The sequence below is a fragment of the Nanorana parkeri genome, unplaced genomic scaffold (genome assembly GCF_000935625.1).
Source record: "Nanorana parkeri isolate BGI_ZX_2015 unplaced genomic scaffold, ASM93562v1 scaffold413, whole genome shotgun sequence".
Taxonomy (NCBI): domain Eukaryota; kingdom Metazoa; phylum Chordata; class Amphibia; order Anura; family Dicroglossidae; genus Nanorana; species Nanorana parkeri.
Window position 1 is genome coordinate 786,364 of NW_017306681.1, and position 20,746 is coordinate 807,109.

The 20,746-nt window shown below is 41.5% G+C and overlaps 1 protein-coding gene across 1 annotated transcript in view; it reads left to right on the forward strand.

Annotated features, from left to right (window-relative positions):
• MAP9 (microtubule associated protein 9) overlaps window positions 1-20,746 on the forward strand; it is a 143,605-nt gene that overhangs the window by 48,517 nt on the left and 74,342 nt on the right. The window contains 1 exon segment of the mRNA XM_018559710.1: window positions 2,051-2,190. Within this exon segment, the coding sequence (XP_018415212.1) occupies window positions 2,051-2,190 (140 nt within the window).

The window sequence follows — 20,746 nt, forward strand, 5'->3', positions numbered from 1 at the left end:
CAAAACGAATCGCATATGTCTATGAACTATTACCTACTAAAAGGATGTGTTAGTCTGCTCAGCCAGCCTTGGGATACAGGCACTGCATTCAGGCGCAGTTAAAGCAGGGCTTGACAAATCCCAGGAGCTAGGTAGCCAATGCTACTTACAAATCACAGCTAACTAGGACTAAGGACTAACATTTGAGATTGTCTCTACTAGTTGTCAATGCAGCTGGCTTCTAGAAAATCCTGCTGGCTCCTGAAATGGACAGACTCACTCCTAAATTCCATGTTTGTTTTTCCAGCCCAGTTAACCCAGTTAAAGTAAAACAAAATCCCCTCTGGAGGATTAATGTACATTGCAAGGAGTTTAACAAACTTTGTTTCAAACGAATAAAATTTTCTGTTGTAAATAAAAAACTTTTAGGGGGTTATTCACAAAAGGGCGAAGAGTTTGGAGAAGGCAGAAGTGAACAATCTAGGACCACATAGCTGAACTGGAAAGTGAGCTGAATTGGAGAATTTTTCCAAATCAGCTATATGGTCCTAGATTGTTCACTTCTCCTGCCTTCTCCAAACTCTTCACCCTATTGTGAATAACCCTGTTAGTTTCCACTAAGTGCTTTCTGAACTGATCCCTGGTTGGGGGGGTCTAGTTCGTTATAACCACCTGATGCACTTTAAGTGTTCACAGTTCACGAAATGGGAAAACTAAATGGGCTGGTTGCCCACCTGCCGAAGCAAACCTCCAACTGCTGCAGAAAGTATTTCATGTAGTGGTGATACCACCACAACTAATTTTGACAGCTTCCCACTCAGACCAGTGCATTTACACCTCCTTCCTTTGTAAAATGAGGTTGCATCCCTGGTTTACATTCAGCTCCTTTAAACAAAGAGGTCAGGGATGCTGGCTGACATCATTTATCAAAAGTGGTCATGATCATATTTGAAAAAATTGTAACAAAGTGCTAGAGGTTAGATTAATTAAAGGTATAGTTGAGTAATCGGTGATTATATTAAGTAATAAAAGTGTTGAATAAATTCAAATGTTCAGGCAAAAATAATAGGTGAAGGGAGCTGTGTGTTAACACAGCCTACAAAGGGTTAAGTTGATCGTTAGTCAGTGTTATAAACGTCCATAAATAATATCTTAAATTAAATTGTATCAAACAACCTATAAAAGGAGCAAAAAACAAAAATCCAGAAGAGTATACACGTATGTGGATGATCGTGACAAACTAGGATGATACCGAATATAGAACAAAGTATTTGTTAAAGTGTTGCATTGAATCATCAGTCAGTAATGTATAACAGAGATCGTGATAGCCACTCAGAGGCAATCAACAGTCTGTATCTATCTTAGGCTGATCTACAAGTAGCGATCTTGCAGTGAAGTTATCAGATAGACGAAAACAGTGTTCAGTAGACGATATTTAGAAGCCGGGAGAAAAAACACAAGGCAGATATTGGCTGATCAATTTCAATTTAGTCCAACGGCCCCCCTATTGGTACTCACCAGAATGTAGTGAGTACACAGATATCTTAGATTAGCGACAGTTTGGTCCATGGTCCTGCCCCGTTTTGAACTGGGTTATTCCCGCGTTGAAACTCGGCAAGAAGGGAGTTTGTTCTCTACAGTGCTGGAACTGTCTTACAGACACAGAGTCGATTTCTCCTGAGTGCGCCTTCAGCGGACCTTCTCTCAGAGATCCCCAACAGTTTGCGCAGCGCTTTACAATATAAGGAAGACATTACAATCACAAAACAACCCAAGACAAGATGGTAAGGAGGGCCCTGCCCGTGAGGGCTTACAATCTAAAAGGGAGGGGCAAGTGATACATGAGGCGGTAGCTGCGTGGGGATGAATTGTTTGAGATGTATTGGTTTCTATAAGGTGGGATAATTATTTCAATATTTTGAGGTGCTGTTTGTAAAGTTCACCTCCAAGCAAATTTGCTGAAACCCCTATGCCTCCCCCCTCTCCTCTGCCGCCCATTCACAATTTAAATGTAACCCCTTTCTGAGTCCGTTTATAGTAACCGGAGTCCACTGTCATGTGAACATCGAAGGCACTTCTTCTGGGAGTGAAGATCACTAATCCAACCGGTCTTATTGGAGCTCCATGCCATGATGTCATCGTGGCATGGAGCTATAAAAGAGCGTTTAAGGACCCTATAGGAAGTGGACACATCATCACGCAGAGACACATGTAAGTATTTGGGCCATTTAATTTAAGATTTTTTTTAAATCAATCAGTCAATTTGCTATAGGGGGTTATTGTTTAATAGGGTAGGGAATCCTTGGTTGGACTGTTGTAAGCATTTACAATTCATTTTGTGGTAAATTCTTTCATTGTGCAAAAATCAGTCCATCCACCTTTTTAAAAATGCCATAACAGCTTTAGACCTGCTGCATTTTATTTTGTAGCCAATTGGGTTTTACTGAACCCATTGTTCTCAGAAGGTATTGAAGGATTTAGATTGAATTTATACGCAGCACATCCTATTTTACCTTCAGTATTTGAAGCCCTGCCATTGACGTGAGCAGGTGTGGACCTGATCGGATTCAGTAGAAATATTATTTTTCTGTTGTGCTTGCTAAGTTCCAACAAAGTGCATATCTTGTACATTCCTGTTGGTATCAGTCCTAGCAAAGTAACTTTTGGTTTTACATGTATGTTTTTCAGCAGCTGAGGTTGAGATGACATTGTCAGCCTGTAAGTCATACCAAATTTACAGCTCCACTTTGAAAACTGTTTGAACATTTGATCAGTTTTTATGGCAACCTCCAGGTTATTCTAGGCTAATGTAGAGCATTTGTTAGACCTACTAACATCTTATCGTTTCTGCTGTCAAATTGCTTTTAAATCTAAAGGTCTTATTATAAGTAATGTAAGCACATAGCCGCCTTAGGCAGCAAAATAGGATGGAAAGACCATACAGCATTAAATAATTCTCATTGGAGTATTTTGGTCATATCAGGTTGAGACAAAAATAGTTTATTGTGCGTGTTTCTCTTAGGGCTATGCCATAAATGATGATAGAAAAACACCATGTAAAGTAGATTTCATTCAGTACAAAACCCAGTAATGAATTAATGTAATATCCAGTACCAGAAGTAACAGAAGTGATATTAAACCCTCCGTTTTTTTTTGCATATATCTACTGCTAGTAAGCAGTAGATATATGCAAAAACTTTTTTGTTTTAAAGCCGCTTTAAAAAAGGTTAATACTTACCTGTGTCTTCCCCGCGCGCTCCCGTCCGAAATTCTGAAAAATTTTGGGTGGCTGCAAAGGATCTTGGGGCAGGCACATGCACAGTTCACATTTTTGGCCAGGAGATGAGGAGAGACACAAGGTAAGTCTATGGACGCCGTGCACCCGCATGCAGACACCGTGGGACAGGAAGTGCCAGCAAGCACAGAGGAGTCAGCGCTGGATCAGAGACCCGCTGCAGCCCTGGAGAGAAGGCTTAAAAGGACAGGAAAGAAGAAGAAGATCTGATTAAGAGACATCATTTAAGGTAAGTGCTTACATTAACATTGGGGGGAGGGAGAAATGTTTTATCCTTTAATGTCACTTTAAATGAAGGTTAAATCAGTTTCCAGAATTACTGTCTGTTTTTTAATCGAATGGTGTCAGACAGGATGGTTAATATAGATATGTCAGAAAAAGGGCATTTGGAGTTCTAACAGACTGAAAACCTTAGTGGACTGTGATTTACTGCACCATTATAAACAGTAATCAAAATTAAAAAAAGCAAATTTGGGTAAATAAACATTCACATTATTTATCACTGAATTTTGAGGTTTACTAGACTTACCTGTCTAAACGTAATTCTCTGAAATCGAAATTCGGACGAAATTTCAGAGATTCGGATGTATCCGATCTCCAAAATACTGAAATAACGAATGCAAACGAATCCGAATTTCCGATTCCGAAATTCGTTGGCAGTAGTCTGGATGAAATTTAGCTTGCTGGATGAAATTTCATTGCAGCAAAGTGACATTAGAAAACATTTTTTTTTTACAGTCCGCAGAAGAGGAAAAAAGTGTGAGGTTCCCCCCCAATTCATACCAGACCCTTTAGGTCTGGTAGGAATGGACCCCCTAAGTTAAAACAAAAAAAAAGTGCGTGGGGTTTCCCCCAAAATCCATACCAGGCCCTTTAGGAATTTTAAGGGGGAACCCCAGCCCCCCCCCCCCAAAATGGGGGGGGACATGGGATCCCCCCTAACACTCCTACCAGACCCGGCAGGGCAGGAAAGGGGGGGAGCGATCAAGCATCCCCCCCCTCCCTGCGCCTTACCAGGCCACATGCCCTCGGCATTCGGATGGGGACAAGGGCCTCTTCCCCACAACCCTGAACCGGTGGTTGTGGGAGTCTGCGGGCAAAGGGGCTTATTTGCATCAGGGTACCCCTTTAATTAATTAAGCAATTGACGCTTAAGTGATCAGCCGATCCAGATGTTGGATCGGCTAAGTTGATCGGATTCTGCACTTCGGCTGACCGAAAGCAGCCGAAGTCATTCGATGTACGGCTAATTTTAGCCAATGAACAGCTGGAATCTGCTGCATGCAGTCAAAGTGAATAGCCGAACGACGTTCGGCTCAGTTCACTTCGGCTCGGTTATTCACTCGGCTGCCTTTGGCAGCTGAGTGAATAACCCCCTAAATGTCAACCAGGTGAGGTCTAGATTGACTTCAACCAAAGTAGCATTATGTCATATACAATACAAATATGGACGAATTTGTTGGTACTCTTACAGCTCATTGAAACAATGAGCTCCTGAAAAGTCAATACATTAAAAGCAAATGGTTCTCAGCCTTTAAATTGAGAAAAAAAAGTTGATCTGTTGTGTGGTATTATTATGTGTACCACACTGAACATGCATCAAAGAAACCAAAGATGAGATCAGAAAGAAAATTATACACCAGCATGTCAAAGATAAAGGCCATAAGACCATCTCCACACAGCTTGATGTTCCTGTGACCACAATTGCAAATATGATTAAGAAGTTAAAGATCCATAGAAAAGAGTTTAGCCAACCTTCCTGGACATGACTGCAAGTGGAAACATTTACTCCAAATTGAACCAAAGAATAGTGCAAATGGTAGAGAAAAAGCCAAGGGAAAACTTCCAAAGAGATGCATTAAACTCTAAGGTCAGGGTAAATCAGTGTCTGATCACAGCATCTGTCACTTTTTGAGTGACAGCGAGCTCAAAGGAAGAAGACCCAAGAGGACTCCACTTTTGAAAGGAAAACATAAAACCAGACTGATTTTTGCTAACATGCTTCTGAGAGAATGTGCTTCCTACAGATGAGAAAAAACTAGAGCCACATCAGCTATACGTTCAAAGACAAAGCTTCAAAGAAAAAGAACAGTGTACCTACTGTGAAACATGGAGGAGGCTTAGTTATGGGTTGGGGCTGCTCTGCTACCTCGAGACAACTACAGCAGTTTGTTCAAGAAACATGGGTCAAGCTACCCTCTGGCAGATGCATAAGTCTATTTGAGAGCTACAGAAGTTGTTTGTTTGTAGCAATTTCCATTAAAGGCTGTGCAACAAAAGATTAGGTTTGTGTTAATATTTTTCCATGCCAAATAGGAAGTGGCGGAGGAAGTTTCAGGTGTGTGTAGCCTGCCTTAGGTTCACTGTGGACAAAAGGAGGTTTATTCTCTACATGGTTGGGTACGATAACTGCTGCTATGTATATGGACTTTTAGTTTGCTTTATGGGCATTATATTACTGAAATAATCCAGTACTTTTTTTATTTAGGACTTCTGTTTTTTGTTTCTTATATGCAGCTGGAGTAAAGCCTGTTAAGGTCACAATAAAGACTGTTTTTGTGACAAATATTTTGATGTCCTGCATTCCAGCCAAACCCTTAATTATCACAACTGGTGGAGGATGTGGGCAGAGACAAAAAAAGAGGGTAACATTTTAAGGGACAGTACCCTTTTTGTTTTGTTTGTTCGGAATTGAGATGGAAGAAATATTAAAACCATTAATGGTGGCTAATGCTACAAAGCAGCAGGCAAATGCAGAGCTGAGTCTGCAGCAGAATCTGGAACCACAGAAAGAAATACAGAAGCCCAGCTATCTGCCATATGGGAGACCACAGCAGCACAAATAAAAAGCTACGGCTGATCCTTCGGCTACCTTTGTGAATAACCCCCTTAGTCTCCTGTGTTTTTTTTTTTATTTGGGCTTCCTCTTTCAAATCTACTGCTCTGTCACTGCTAATCTGCTTTTCTATTTTGCTGTGCAAGCTCTGTTGACCTTCCCCACTATTCTGTTAGTTCATGCTCTCTTCTTGACTATCCTTGACCCGATGGACAAGCCTATGCAGCATCTGCCTGCTTCCTGGATCAACAGTGATTGCATACATATAAATGCATTGTGTTACTGCTTACCTCCATATTCCTTTGAGTACTTCTGCAGCTAAAAAGTTGTCAAGTGACCATATGATCTGCATACACATAAACTATATTCTCAAAACTGAGCCAGTCTGAAAGAAGAAGCCATTTTCGATTATTCTACCTTGAGACAAACCATAGTCTCGGTCACTTTCCTGTCAGAGATTGGATGATAGAATGAAAGAACTTATCTTGATTATCTTTTACTTTCTATAAATCGCAGAAATGAGGGATGTTCAGATACCAAGTACCGTACTCGGTACAAGTACATGTACAGATACTTTTCCAGCTCCAGGACTAGACTAGAGAAAAATGCAAAAGTTAGGAGGCAGCTGTCATTTTTATGGAGCATACAGAGCTCCTAGAGTTTGTACATCCCTGTTTTAAAGTATGATTTGTTTTATATCAATATATAGTAGGGATGCACCGGTACCATTTTTTCAAGTACAAGTACTGATACTTGTCAAGTACTCACAGACACAAGTGCTGATAAATTTTTGTTTATTGTCATGTGACAGTTTTTCTAAAACAATTTAACCCCAACCACCTTCTCCTCAGGCCCGCCAGGTGACCAGAGGTCATGCCCAGACCATACATACTTACCAGTGGCCTGGTTAATTATGCTGGAACCACCCTCTAATACTGTTTATGCATCCTGGTGACTGTTGGACAACAGGAACAGAGGGCAAATCTTCCGATGGGGACAATGGGGACACTTGTTTCAGTGACAATGGTGGAAAATTCCCTAAATTAGAAAGATTTCCTATCAGGTCCTCTGGGGTCCAGTTAAGGAAAATCTCCCAAATTAGGCACATGGCAAAAACTGACAGTGTTTTTATACATGACCTTTTCTGACAAAAATAAAAATGGTGTTAGATATATAGTACTTGAGTTGAGTTCTTAAACATGTCCTATGGTTGTTACAAGGGGTTTGCGCTGTCCATGGTTGATTTAGATTTTTTTTTAATATAAGGCAGTATGCTGCAGGAATGTGATCAACCTAAAAAGAGTGGCAACACCTCAAGGTAGGTGGGAACGCTTGACACTCCAAAGTCAGCATGAACAGAGCCATAAATTATTGCAGGAGGTTTCACCACTGGAACATTTAAGAAAAATGGTTCTGCAATTTTGATCTTTAATATTCACTGATATATTGAGTCCAAGTATGTTAGTTAGTGAAGCAAGACACAATCAGGCAGCCAGCATTTTTGGAGAAGATCAGCAGTCTACATATTTCATTTAGCACACATTTTCTTTATAATGAAAGCTAGCTGGTCATTCACCACCAAATTCCTCTTGTAACTGAAATACAACTTTTCGGTGGACTGAATAATGCTTGCAGACAGTTTTATTCTTCCATTCATATTCAAATAACCTTTTTTAATTGACTTTTCCTCTGGTCATAACACAAAACTACATATGATGGCTAAAATTTCAAAACACATAGAAGGGAATTTATCAAAACTGGAGCAGGCATAATCTGGAGCAGTTGGCCATAGTAACCAATCAGCTTCTCTCTTCAGTTTGTTCAGTTGGGATTTGAAAACGAGAAAGAGAAACTGATTGGTTGCAGTGCAAATCTGCTCCAGATTTTGGCTCCTCCAGTTTTGATAAATTCCCCCCATAGATTGTGAATTTATCAAAACTGGAGCAGACAAAATCTAGAGCAGCTTTGAATAGCAACCAATCAGCTTCTCGCTTTCATTTTTAAATCTTAACTTAACAAACTGAAGAGAGAAGCTGATTGGTTACCATGGGCAACTGCTCCAGTTTTGGTAAATTCCCCCATAATGAAAATACAAGGAATTATGGACCTTGCGCTTTTTTTTTATATTGATCCACACTGTATTTATTGTAAAAAGACAGAACTCAGCAAGATGAAAACGGCAACATGTTCTTCTTTTAAAAATGAAAGGAAAATGTATTGCTAACATTTATGTGGACAAACAAAAGATGTGTTGTATGGTGCTGCAAGTTCCTTCCTGCTTTTACAGAGAACAACTGAAGGAAAAGATGCTTGTGCACTCATGCCCTGACATCAAATACAATGTGGTTTTGACTTTGTGTAGAAACATAATAGGATCAGTGCCCCCCACTGTTACCTTTTTTTTACATTTCCTGAAGACCTGCAAGGCTATTTAGAAAAGGGTGAAGAGTTTGGAGAAGGCAGGAGAAGTGAACAATCTTGGATAAAATAGCTGAACTGGAAAGTGAGCTGAATTCGAGAATATTTCCAAATCAGCTATTTGGGCCTAGATTGTTCTCTTCTCCTACCTTCTCCAAACTCTTCACCCTTCAGTGAATAACGCTGATGAAATCATGTTCTGCCATCATGGTGCTCACAAATCACTAATATGCCTGAGTAGACGAGCTGCTTTCATATTTACCAGTAAGTGGAGCTGTGGGTAAACACAGATATCACAACTCCTGGGTAGTAAGAACCTCTTCTCTGTGACTATATGAGAAGGTGTGAATCATCTCAGTATTTTTAAGTAGTACTTGAAAATACTTCTAACCTTATGCATTGACCACTTTAAAATGGCAAAATTGTAGTTTGAGTTGAGAAAAAGAAATCGGTGCCACTTGTTCCACACAGGATGCATTCAGGTCACATAGATAGCACAGACTAAATCCCTAGGATACAGTCACAGATTCATCGCTCTCACAATACACGTGGGGACTGTTGTGGGAATGTGTCTGTTTGATCAGCTGGCTTAAGTCACACAGCTTGCTTTTTAATTTGTTGAAGGACCAGATGGAAGACCTTTACTCTGCAATGTACACTTTCCTGGAATTACTTATGAGAAATATTCCCATTCAGATGAGGCTACATATTTTGTTATGTTAAAATCCACAATCTGGACAAACCTCTGGGAAAAAATCTGATTCGCAACAAGATCCATGATTTTCAGCTGCAAAATTTACCATCTGGCCTTCCCATCAAAGAACATGTATTGTGAGCTTAAATGTGCCGCAAACTTGTGCTAAACAAACTCAGAATGTCTTCTTCGTTCCCATTGTTAGATGCAATAGTTTGTATAAAATACGCTTTTAGGCCTGGTTCACAGCTGGGCGTTTTGTAGCGCGTTTGAACGCTCTGCAAAACGCTCAAACGCCAAAATTCCATTATTTGCTATGGGTATGGTTCACGCCTGGGCGTATTACAGGCCGTTTGAACGCGCTACAAAACGCCCAAAGAAGTACAGGAGCTTCTTTGGGGCGTTTTTGTCGCGCGCTTCCATTGGGATACAGCCAAGTAGCCCTCGGTAAAAACGCCTGTCACGAAACGCGCGAAAAAACGCGCATATTCGATACGCCTAGGTGCGAACCCAGCCTTATAATCTTTAGAAGATGCATCTTGTGTTTGCAATTTGTTAGGCGGTTTGACTTGGGGCATGTCATCACCTTTATAATGTCTTCTACTACAGGGAGCTGTACCCATATCAAGCTACTCGCAGTGGGTGGTGAGTGTCGGGTGTGTGATGGTGATAATGGTGGTGGAACTCTCTCCATTGGTTTAGATGCCTAAACACATCTCTTTATACACTCTATGCTATTTAACAGACCTACTAGCGAATTATTGATATGCGTTGATTGAATATATTGTTTCTTGTTAGATCAGTTTACAATCCCCTGATGAAGCCAAGTTGTGAAACGCGTAGGGATTGGACACACTGAATGAATAATTATTGATCTATAATGGATATGTACAGTATGTTTTATGGGTCTATGCTCCTGTTAGAATGATCTAGTTTTAAATCTACTGCAATTACTAATTGCTTTTTATATGTATAGTTACAGTACATGTTAAATAAAAACAAATCTTTTGATCAAAACTTGAAGTGGTGGTGGAATACCTCTCGAAAACCCCTGCTTTTCTCTCTTGTGTTACAATTATCTAAATTACGGGGTAGAGGTTACATCCGGGGGGGGCACTGTGCTAGCTGCTCACAACTGTGTTGCAAATGTCTTCTACTGTCAATACATGGAGCTGCTACCGGTATGTCAGACAAAATGAATATAGGAATCCATTTGGATTGCAATTGCCTGTCATGCATAGTCTGCCGCAGAGCTGGCAAAATATCCCCACATGAGAAGTACATCACACATGGATTCACAGTGAAGTACAAAATACAGATAGCAGACTTTCAGACTTCTAAAAGTGTGGCCACCCAGTAGTCATTTTAAAGTATTTATAGTAGAGGATAATTAGGAGAGGACTGAAATCTTTTTGCTTGTTGTCTAACACAACTAACAGGTCCTTTCACATTAGGGCCACTTTTTCTCCCTATGGGTGTGTTTTAAAAAGGCTTGGTTGTTGTGACATCTGTTCATCTCTGTGCATTGCGGTGCACAAAAATGCTGATCTGTTGTGGTGCATTGATGTGTATTGGAAAACTATTTCAAATAAATGTCATTGCGAAGCATTACAGTCTGTTCTTAACTGTGCATTATTGTAATGCAATAATGTGAACCCAGCCTTACTGTACCCTTCAGACCACTGCAATAATGTAAACCCAGCATTAATGTACCATTAAGATCTAGCCTAGGTGTGCTGAATAAAGTTCTTCAAAATAAATATAAGGATAGCCCAGACACTAAAAGAAGGTCTGGTGCCTTATATCCATACTCTTTTGAAAAATAATCCATCACTTTGATTACTTCAGGCAACGTGACAGTATCCTTGCTAGACTGCCACCCATCTACTGACCAATTGATACTCACCCTCACTGTGCTCCCCTGATGCTCCTGAACACTGCTCCTGAATGGGCAAAGTCACTGATTCTCTGTAATACTTGATTTATCATGAGACGTTAGAAGAATGCAATAAAGAGACAGGGAGGACTGATAGTTATTATTTTACAAACAGTAATCATCATATGTGTAAAGACAATCACTAAAATATCATATAGGCTTTAAGCTGTTAATTGAATTGCAAAAGTAAAGCAATGATTGTTTATGATACACATAGCTTAAGAAAACGAAATGTCATCCACTTAGGATTTAGATATATTTTAGGTAATACAGAACCTCATTTTACTGGAAGCAGTCAAATTTAAAAAATGGTTAAAAAAAAGTTTCAATTTTATTTTAAAAAGTCTGTACCCTAAGAACATAAGGGCCAGGCAACATGAAGGGCAGCAACGCTTATACAAATGTCATAAAATGTGTGCTTTAAAGTCTATATGTTCTTTTTCTGTACTAACCAAAGGTACAATACAGCTCAGAAGTGCTGCTTTTCGAGTTCTATAAAGGATTTGCTGCTCATAAAGGAGCTTCTTGCTAAGTATTTTTTCTATTAAACCTTGTGTGAGAGCAATAATGGGTTAGAACAAGTAAAGGTCATAAAAGTGGTGCAGTGGTGCTTAAAATACCAGTAAAAATATGTACTGTTGCCCTGTGAAATATCAGCTAATGGAAGGCCAGGAAAATCATTTAGCACCAAAGAAAGATAAGAGAAAAGGTTACCGTTTAAAGATCACATCCTAAAATATGTTACGATACAAAGGGCCATGAACCTTTCTTGTTAAAATGTATTAACCAGGTGGAGAGCTAATTCCTTAAATGAACAGTTAGCACTAGCATGTAGTTTGGAGTATGCTTAAGTTAATGTTTTATTTTAGTTTAAAGGATAATAAAGCCCTTCACTCTACTGTAATACTACCTATTAAATTGTACGATACAATAATGGGGAATTATTGTGCTACACAGACAATGTACTTACACGGATCAAATTGTTCTGCAGCAGCTTCTGTTTAAAATGAACCTTCTGAACAGTGTTAGGAAACCTTATAGAAAAATAGGATGTGAGAACATTGTTACAATTTATTTCACGCATGTATAGATCAAACAATCAACTTTGAATCTGCATATTACATCTGTTAAAGCAACCTTACATTAAAAAAAGATTAAATGTGTTCCAAAGTATTAACTCATAGTTACCCCTTATAAGGCCTAATTCACTTCTTCCATTTCTACCCTTGTGTATTTTTTCTGATGATTTTGTTTATTTCTATTTATCTGTGTCACATAAAAACTTCGGCATGCATGCTTTTCACCAGAAACATCATTTTAGTGTCATTATGTACTGGACAGATTATAGAATATGATCTGTAATGCCTACAGTAATACTACTTGTTTTAAAACTGACACTTGTCAAGGTAGAAATCACATTTTTCTTAAGCACAGCATATTTTCTAACAACTTTTTGCTATAGATTGCATAAAACTATTTTTTCATGACAAAATTACAAAAAGAAAGCCTTGTCTCATTCCCCCCAAAATGATAACTGTATTACTTTGCTATTTAGGAAAGAATTGCTCTGGTCCATAAGGGGCATAGAGGTGTGTGAGATGATATGGTTAAAGGGTTATGGTTAAACACTGGAACCATAACCCTTTACGTTAAAGTGACGGTGTTTGTGTAAAGTCCCCCCCCCCCCCCCCACCACTTTACACCCACTTCTCCAGTGTTCGATGTTTCTCCTACCTCTGTGACCTCCTCCCATGACTCTTTAAAAGTGGAAGAATGAGAGGTGAGGGAGTGCTGAAGAGGTGAGTATTGAATGGTCTTGAGATGGGTCTTATGAACTCATGTTGCCCTAGATTGTGTTTAAATTCCTTGAAAGTAAATTTAAACACAATCACAAAACTCTCATATAAGCTCTAAAATGTTAATTTAATAATAAAAGTTATTTTCTTTTTTAATATGCAGCTTTCTTTAAAATAATACTTTGGCAATCCTGCCATGAAGGTCTTTGTCCAGGCACTTCTTATGGGGTGACAACTGTTTGCCAGGTGTGATCCTGTGTTGTCAGCATATCACATGAATGCCGGATGAGGACTACAAGTGGCCATGCAGACACACATTATGCATAGTCCACCATGGTTGCTATCAGGAAGCCTTTTCAGGGCAATCATTTGCAGCCAAGATTTTGTCACAAGTACATGTAGACAGAGAGGAGCTGAAAAAAGTCGGAGGAGATCATGGGCACTGAGATGTACAAAAGAATATAAAGAACATACAATTTTTTTAAAAGAACATGACAATTGTTTGGTACAGATTGTTTTAGCAAACCAAATATCATACAGTTTAGGTTTACATCTACTTTAAGGTAATTTCAACTGCACAAATAACTCTTAGTTATCTATCCTTTCTTGTAGTGCGTTTTATCCCCTTTTAATAAAGTTATATGCATATATACAATAATTGCTACTGAAAAAGATCAACGTATACAAAAAGCTGTATAAAACAAAAGAAAAAAGAGAAGTGCTCACTCAGTAACAACCTTGGGCAATGCTATATGATATTTTCTCAGCAAGCATGCTTTATGACCATCTGGCTCTTTCAATTTTTGTTTTTAATGTAACGTTAATCGTATGGCTGATGTGACCCCTTTGATGTATAATACATTCAGCCTTCGCTGCTGTAGACTTTGCTGCATGTACATATGCTCCATTATACAACAATTCTTTCTGTTTCAGGATGGTCATTATCACTGCAGCGAAAAACCCAAGCAGACAATGGCATGATTAAACACACAGCTGTACCACTATCTGAAACAAAGCACTATAACACTCAACCGATTCATTATTTCAAATAACAGGAAACTGAAGTTGGTCACTGCATCACAAACTGACAAAAATGAAAATGCACAACTTGTTCTTCCACTGTTCATTGTATTCTCACATTGACATTACTTCAGTAATATTTAAAATCCAATTTAACTCATCTATAAAACGCTGTGCATAGATTCCTGGTACAGTAAAATGGTAAGTGATCAAAGTCTGACCACTTGTTTAGCTAGTAAAGCAGCCATAGTCATATTCAAAATATTCTCTGTCCCCATAATCATGCTGCAGGGAATGATCACTGCTTTATGTGTGGAAGCAGTGGCCTCTCTGCAGCCATCTGAAACACCCCTGTGATTCAGAGCTAGACTTCTCCAATCAGCAGGAAGTGTGAGCTTCTCTGAGTGGAGAGCTGTAGCTCTGACTCACAGGGAACACATCAGACCGATGCAGAGAGACCACTGCTGCCACACACAGAGTAACGGTCCTATTCTGCAGCACGACAGCATAGGACAGTGTATGTTACCATGGCTGTGGCTGCTTTACCAGCTAAATGAAAAGTAAGACTTTGATTGCTTACTGTATTACTGCACCTGGGATCTATTCACAGCATTTTACTAGAGAGTTCAACTGGGTGTTAAAAACGTATTAACCAGCTTCAAACACCTGTTGCATGGAAGCTAAAGGCCTATGTAAATAATCTATTTGCGACAGTCTTTCCAGAAATGTCAGGTAAACCATAGAGAATTGATAGAGTACACTAGGTTCTGCATCTTAACCCTCACTATTAAACCTATGCTAAGAAAGTAGGACTTAGACACACCTGGGAATTTACCAGCTTTTGTTCTGAGATGTTGGCTTTTCTCCTAGGTCACTGGCTCTCCAGGCATCAGGCTCAGTTCTTCATCTTCACGGTGATTGACCGCAGCATCACTCCTGTCAAGCAGAGCAGAGAAAAAGATAGTTGACAAAGAGGATTCTGCTCAATCCATCGTCCAAAGGCAGGCTACTGTGGGTAGAAAGCAGGGAGCCTACTGTGGGTAGAAAGCAGGGAGAGGTAAATAAGGGGACAGACCTCCTTTTCAGTACAGATGCCCACTGCGGAGTAAGGTTGAACTGCGCTTCTTCCCATCTCCTCTTGTCATGTGACATAAACATATTACATGACCAGAGATGGGAAGGAGAAGCTATAACAGTAGAAAAGCATCATGGCACACTCACAAACCAGCATGTAAAACAACTTGTCTCACCACTAAGGTCAATAACAGAGGTTTGGATACACGTCTTCTGCAGAAAATGTGAAAGCCGCACAGCCGCGCCAAGGCAACTCTTATAGTGCGGTCCTAACTCTAAACTATGAGAGTCTCCATCTTGCAGCACATGGGGGCAGAAGATTTCAAATTAGGTGCAGGTTTGTCAGGAGGAAGCCCAGCCTCCTTAAAGGAACCTGAAACACGCAAGGGATCCCGCACATCCCAATGGCAGCTGAGAACCCCCATGCGTCGCTGCGCCAAATCGGTCAAGCAAAACAAATGACAAACGCACTCAACAATTTGTCACCAGTTATACAGTAAGGTGCACACGAAATGGGCTTTGAACAGTAAAACAGTAGAAAGGCATCATTGCACACTCACGAACCAGCATGTAAAACAACATGTCTCACCACTAAGGTCAATAACAGAGGTTTGGATACACGTCTTCTGCAGAAAATGTGAAAGCCGCACAGCCGCGTCAAGGCACCTCTTATAGTGCGGTCCTAACTCTAAACTATGAGAGTCTCCATCTTGGAGCACATGGGGGCAGAAGATTTCAAATTGGGTGCAGGTTTGTCAGAAGGAAGCCCAGCCTCCTTAAAGGCACAGAAACACACAAGGGATCCCGCACATCCCAGTGGCAGCTGAGAACCCCCATGCGTCGCTGCACCAAATCGATCAAGCAAAACAAATGACAAACACACTCAACAATTTGTCACCAGTTATACAGTAAGGTGCACACAAAATGGGCTTTGAACAGTAAAACAGTAGAAAGGAGAAGCTGGCTTCATTTCTGGGCAGGCACTAAAAAGGTGGTTTGAACTGGAAGTGCACGGAAGGTGGGGGGAACAACTCACATCCACAGCTCCCCTATTCCCCCTGAAATCCCCAGAGAGCACTTCAGCCACCCTACCTCCCTCAGGGACAATCAGCCTCCTCCTTGCCCTAGAGCCACATAGAACCTCTTGGTTCGATGCACCCCACAGAGTCCTCATCCCAGACTCCCAGCTCTCCTAATTCATCCCACTGCTGGGGGAGTAGAGATCAGGTAAGTAAAAGTCCCTTTATACAGCCGGCCGCACCGAGGGCAGAGGGTCTGCCTCCGCCCTCCTTTGTTTGCTATTGGCTGGGAGGGAGAGTGCAGCACCATCATTGGCTGCTTGGCTAGTTTCAGCAGAGCAGGAAGGCACCTGCAGAGGAGGCGCAACAAGGCTGCTGGGGGCTTCACATGGAGCAGACATGGATGCTCCCCCCCGTTGATTACTGACCTCCGCACTGTGTCACATTACTGACCTCCACGTTGCGTCACCTTACTGACCTCCACACTGCGTCACATTACTGACCTCTGCACTGCATCACGTTACTCACCTCCACACTCTGCGTTTATTATTATTGCTTCCACCCTCCGCTGCTCTGCTGGGCCCGGCCGGCTGCACCGAACAATCAGGACCCAAAGCAGAGACTGCACTGTAGTCAGGCAAATTAGGCGGCCGTCTCAGCCCACGCTGGGGCTTTGCAGCTGCCTAATTTATGTGAGTACAGACCGCCCAAGGCTGACAGCGGTGGCAAGATCCCAGAAGGAGAAGCCAGGGGAATGCGTTGTACACCAGGGGGAGAGGGGAGGAGCTGGGGGAGGGGGGTGGCAGTGGACACATAGGCGGTGAGAGAGGAAAGGGGTGGCACAGTAGCAGTGGAAGAGCCAGATGGGGGGGGCTTATTTTTTGGCAGTGCCCCTCCCGAGACTAGACTCTGGATCCGTCCCTGCCTGGCGCCCCTGTTGCAATGGCACCCTGTGCTTTCCTTGGCAACAGGGGTGAGGAGGCGCAGCCAGGCCGGCCCTGGCTGTGCTCCCTCGCAGCTGTGCCCGAGGCGAGTACCTCTCTTGCCCCACCCTTCCTACCGCCCTGGGTTTGGTTTGCTTTACAGAAGGAAGCTTCTGCAGCATTTACTTACCTTTCTTTCTCACACCCACATTGTTGCTCAGGTGCCTAAAATGCTTTGCAATGTTTGACTTGGTCGAGTATTTTATAACATATGCAAGCTTCTCCTAAATTAACACGAAAGCCCTCAAGCATTGCAAATGGTCACTCAGGCACTTAGTTCTACATTGCAGTGTGGCAGGGGAGTCTCATATGCTTCTTCATACTGGGCAGTTCTGGTTATTTCTCTAGGCTGCAGAGGTGGATTAGGCGGTGGGGTCAAGTGCAGTGTGAGTAAAAACTGCTGGCACTGGCTCCTGTAAACCAGTATATTTGCCAACATATGAATGTACAGACTAAGGAAATATCCGTTAACTGACTACATTTATATTACAGAGTTAAAATGTACAACTATTGCCATCTAGTGCTCATGAACTATAAGTCATTTTACCAACTACAGGAATACATACCCTGAGATGTATGTTTGCAAAAATAGAATTATTTTACTTAATTTGTAATTTATCTAAAAACTGAAGCAGTTTCCATATTATCAGGATATTACCATGTGGTCTCAGCAACAATATTTTCATAAAACACATTTTTATAGCAAACAGCAACAGGGAAAACAGCCCTATTTGAAAGAGCAAAGTACTTGTGGAAAGAATACAATGAAATTACAAAAATATGATCACACATTCCTTCTCCTAACTGGATACAAAGATCAAATGTGTGAAACATTTTAGACCAATGTCATTTACTAAGGCAGAAATAATTGAAAAACTGAAAATACACAAAACAAATTCTAAATTATCCACCTTTTTGAACCTGATATTAGGTCCGTAAAGCAACCCAATTAACGAGGATTCCACCATAGCCTTCTATGAGCCTCTCACATATTGAAGGGAGGTTGGTCTAGCTCACGTGTGTCAAACACAAGGCACACGGGCCAAATTCGGTGCCCCAGGCCATTTCCTGTGGCCCTCACACCTCTCCTGCAGCTGGGGCACCCCCCTCATCTCAGCCCCAACCTTGTCTCAGCAGTCAGGAGAACAGAACACTTACAGGTGAAACTCGAATAATTAGAATATCGTGCAAAGTTCATTTATTTCACTAATGCAACTTAAAAGGTGAAACTAATATATGAGATAGACTCATTACATGCAAAGCAAGATAATTCAAGTCGTGATTTGTCATAATTGTGATAGTTATGGCTTACAGCTCATGAAAACCCCAAGAACCCCAAATCCACAACCTCAAAAAAGTAAATTATTACATGCAATCAATAAAACAAGGATTGTACATAGAACAATATCGGACCTCTGAAAAGTACAAGCATGCATATGTACTCAGTACTTGGTTTGGGCCCCTTTTGCAGCACTTACTGCAATTACTTTTGCACGATATTCTAATTATTCGAGTTTCACCTGTAGATATAGATAAACTGACTAGGGATACTGATACTAAGAGCATACCATTTTTAAACCTAAGCAAGGTCCCGGCAGCCTTCCTGTGAATCGCATTGCTTGTTTACAGTGCCGGCAGCAAATGTCCTCCTTCCTGTGGATCCACACCACCCACACCCACCAAGAATGACCGGGACCCATGTAAGACCGGACAGCCCTCCTAAGACCCACACAGCCCAGCATAAACCCCACACAGCCACCTGATAGTCCGCATCCATCATAGCCCACTTTAGAATCCGCATAGTCCACCATAGACCCCAGATAGCCAACTTGAGTGTCCGCACAACCCACCGTAGACTCTGCATAGCCCACCTAAGAGTCCGCACAGCCCACCATAGAACCTGCACAGCCACCTAAGAGTCTGCACAGCCCACCATAGACCCTGCACAGCCACATGAGAGTCCGCACAGCCCACCATAGGCCACCATAATCCACCTGAGAGCCTGTAAAGCCTACCATAGAAACATGCACAGCCCACCATAGACCCTGCATAGCCCACCTGAGAGTCCACACAGCCTACCACAGAACCTGCACAGCCACCTGAGAGTCCGCACTATTACACTAATTGCAATTATTTTCCCTAGACTTCTACTTTCAGAGCTAGTTATCAAGTTATTACTAAAACCAGTAATAATCGAATGCAGAGTCAATTATTCAATATGATAAAGAGTAGATACATTTATATAGTCTTACAGATACAACTGGCCCTTTTGAGGGCAACCAAAAATATTGATGCGGTCCGCGATAAAATTGAGTTTGACACCCCTAGTCTAGGAGGTTCCATGGACCAAAATGTTAATGAGTTTTAACAATATTCTAGACCTAATAAAGTCGAGGAAGCTGAGATTCAGCCAGGGGCAAACAGAGTTTTCTGATCTTCCAGAACAGTGCCTGTTCAGGACTAACTTTCATTCATCACCCAACTCAGTAGGAAAATGTCCCTGAAAATAAATTGCAAGGAAAATCTTTTCCCAACTTTCTCAGCAACAGCAAATAACCTTTCCAAGACAAGATCTTTGATTTCTCACCACAAAGAAAACCCTATTTGCCTTCCCCCTCAACAATAAACTACTGATATTTTAATAGGGAAACCCTCCCCTCATTGAGTAGGGTTAGGTGTCTTGGTACTGCATTAGTCTGCTGTCATACCTATGCTTCTAGACTGGACACAATTTTCTTTGAGCAGAGGTCCAAATCCCATGTCCCATCAATACCCCCAACATAGTGCACCCTTACATTAGGTGTCCCCATCACAGTGCACCTTTACGTTAACTGTTCCCATCTGTTACATTAGTACCCAATGTAAGGGGGCATCCTGATGGGGATAACTAATGTAATGTGGCACTCTGATGGGAACAATTAATCATTAGAGTCCCCTTACATTCGGTGTCCTCATCAGAGTGTCCTTTTGCATTAGGTGTCCCCATCCGAGTGCACCCTTACATTAGTGCCCCTTTAAGTTAATTGTCCCCATTAAAGTACGCCCTTACATTAGTACCCAATGATGGGGAAACTAATGTAAAGACTGCCCCCTTACATTGGCTGTCCCCATCAAAGTGCCTCTTCCTTTTCGTAACTAATGTAAGGGGGCACTTAAATGGCTACAGCTAATAAATGAATTGTCCCCATCTGGATGTCCCCTTCATTGGTTGTCCCCATCAGCGTGCCCCTTTACATTAGGTATCCCCATCAAAGTACCCCTTCCATCCTCCTGCAATACTGTGGGCGGGGCGGGTGTGTCCCTATGTCTAATAGATCCCTAATGTCTCTTTAAGGAGAACCTGTCACCACTAATCTGCTAGGGGGTTTGTAAGCCCTGAAGCCAGGTGGACTTGCATAACAGATATTGTCAGTGGCATACCTTGAGGGGTTGATCTGCCCCAGGTGCAGCCAACTGGGGGGTGCTTTGCTCATGGCTTTGCAGGAGTGCTATGTGGCTCTGCCCTTTAAAGGATCTCAGGTAGAGTGTCAGTGAGCTGAAAGGACTTTCTTCTAGGTTTCTTCCTGGCTCTCACATGTCCTATGACATGGCCGAGGTAAAGCCTGGGAACACTTTCTCTCGCCCTTCTGTCTGAGTCTGGTGAGTGCAATGCAGGGAGGGAGATTTTATTTTGTTGTGGGGTTTTTTTTTGGAGCG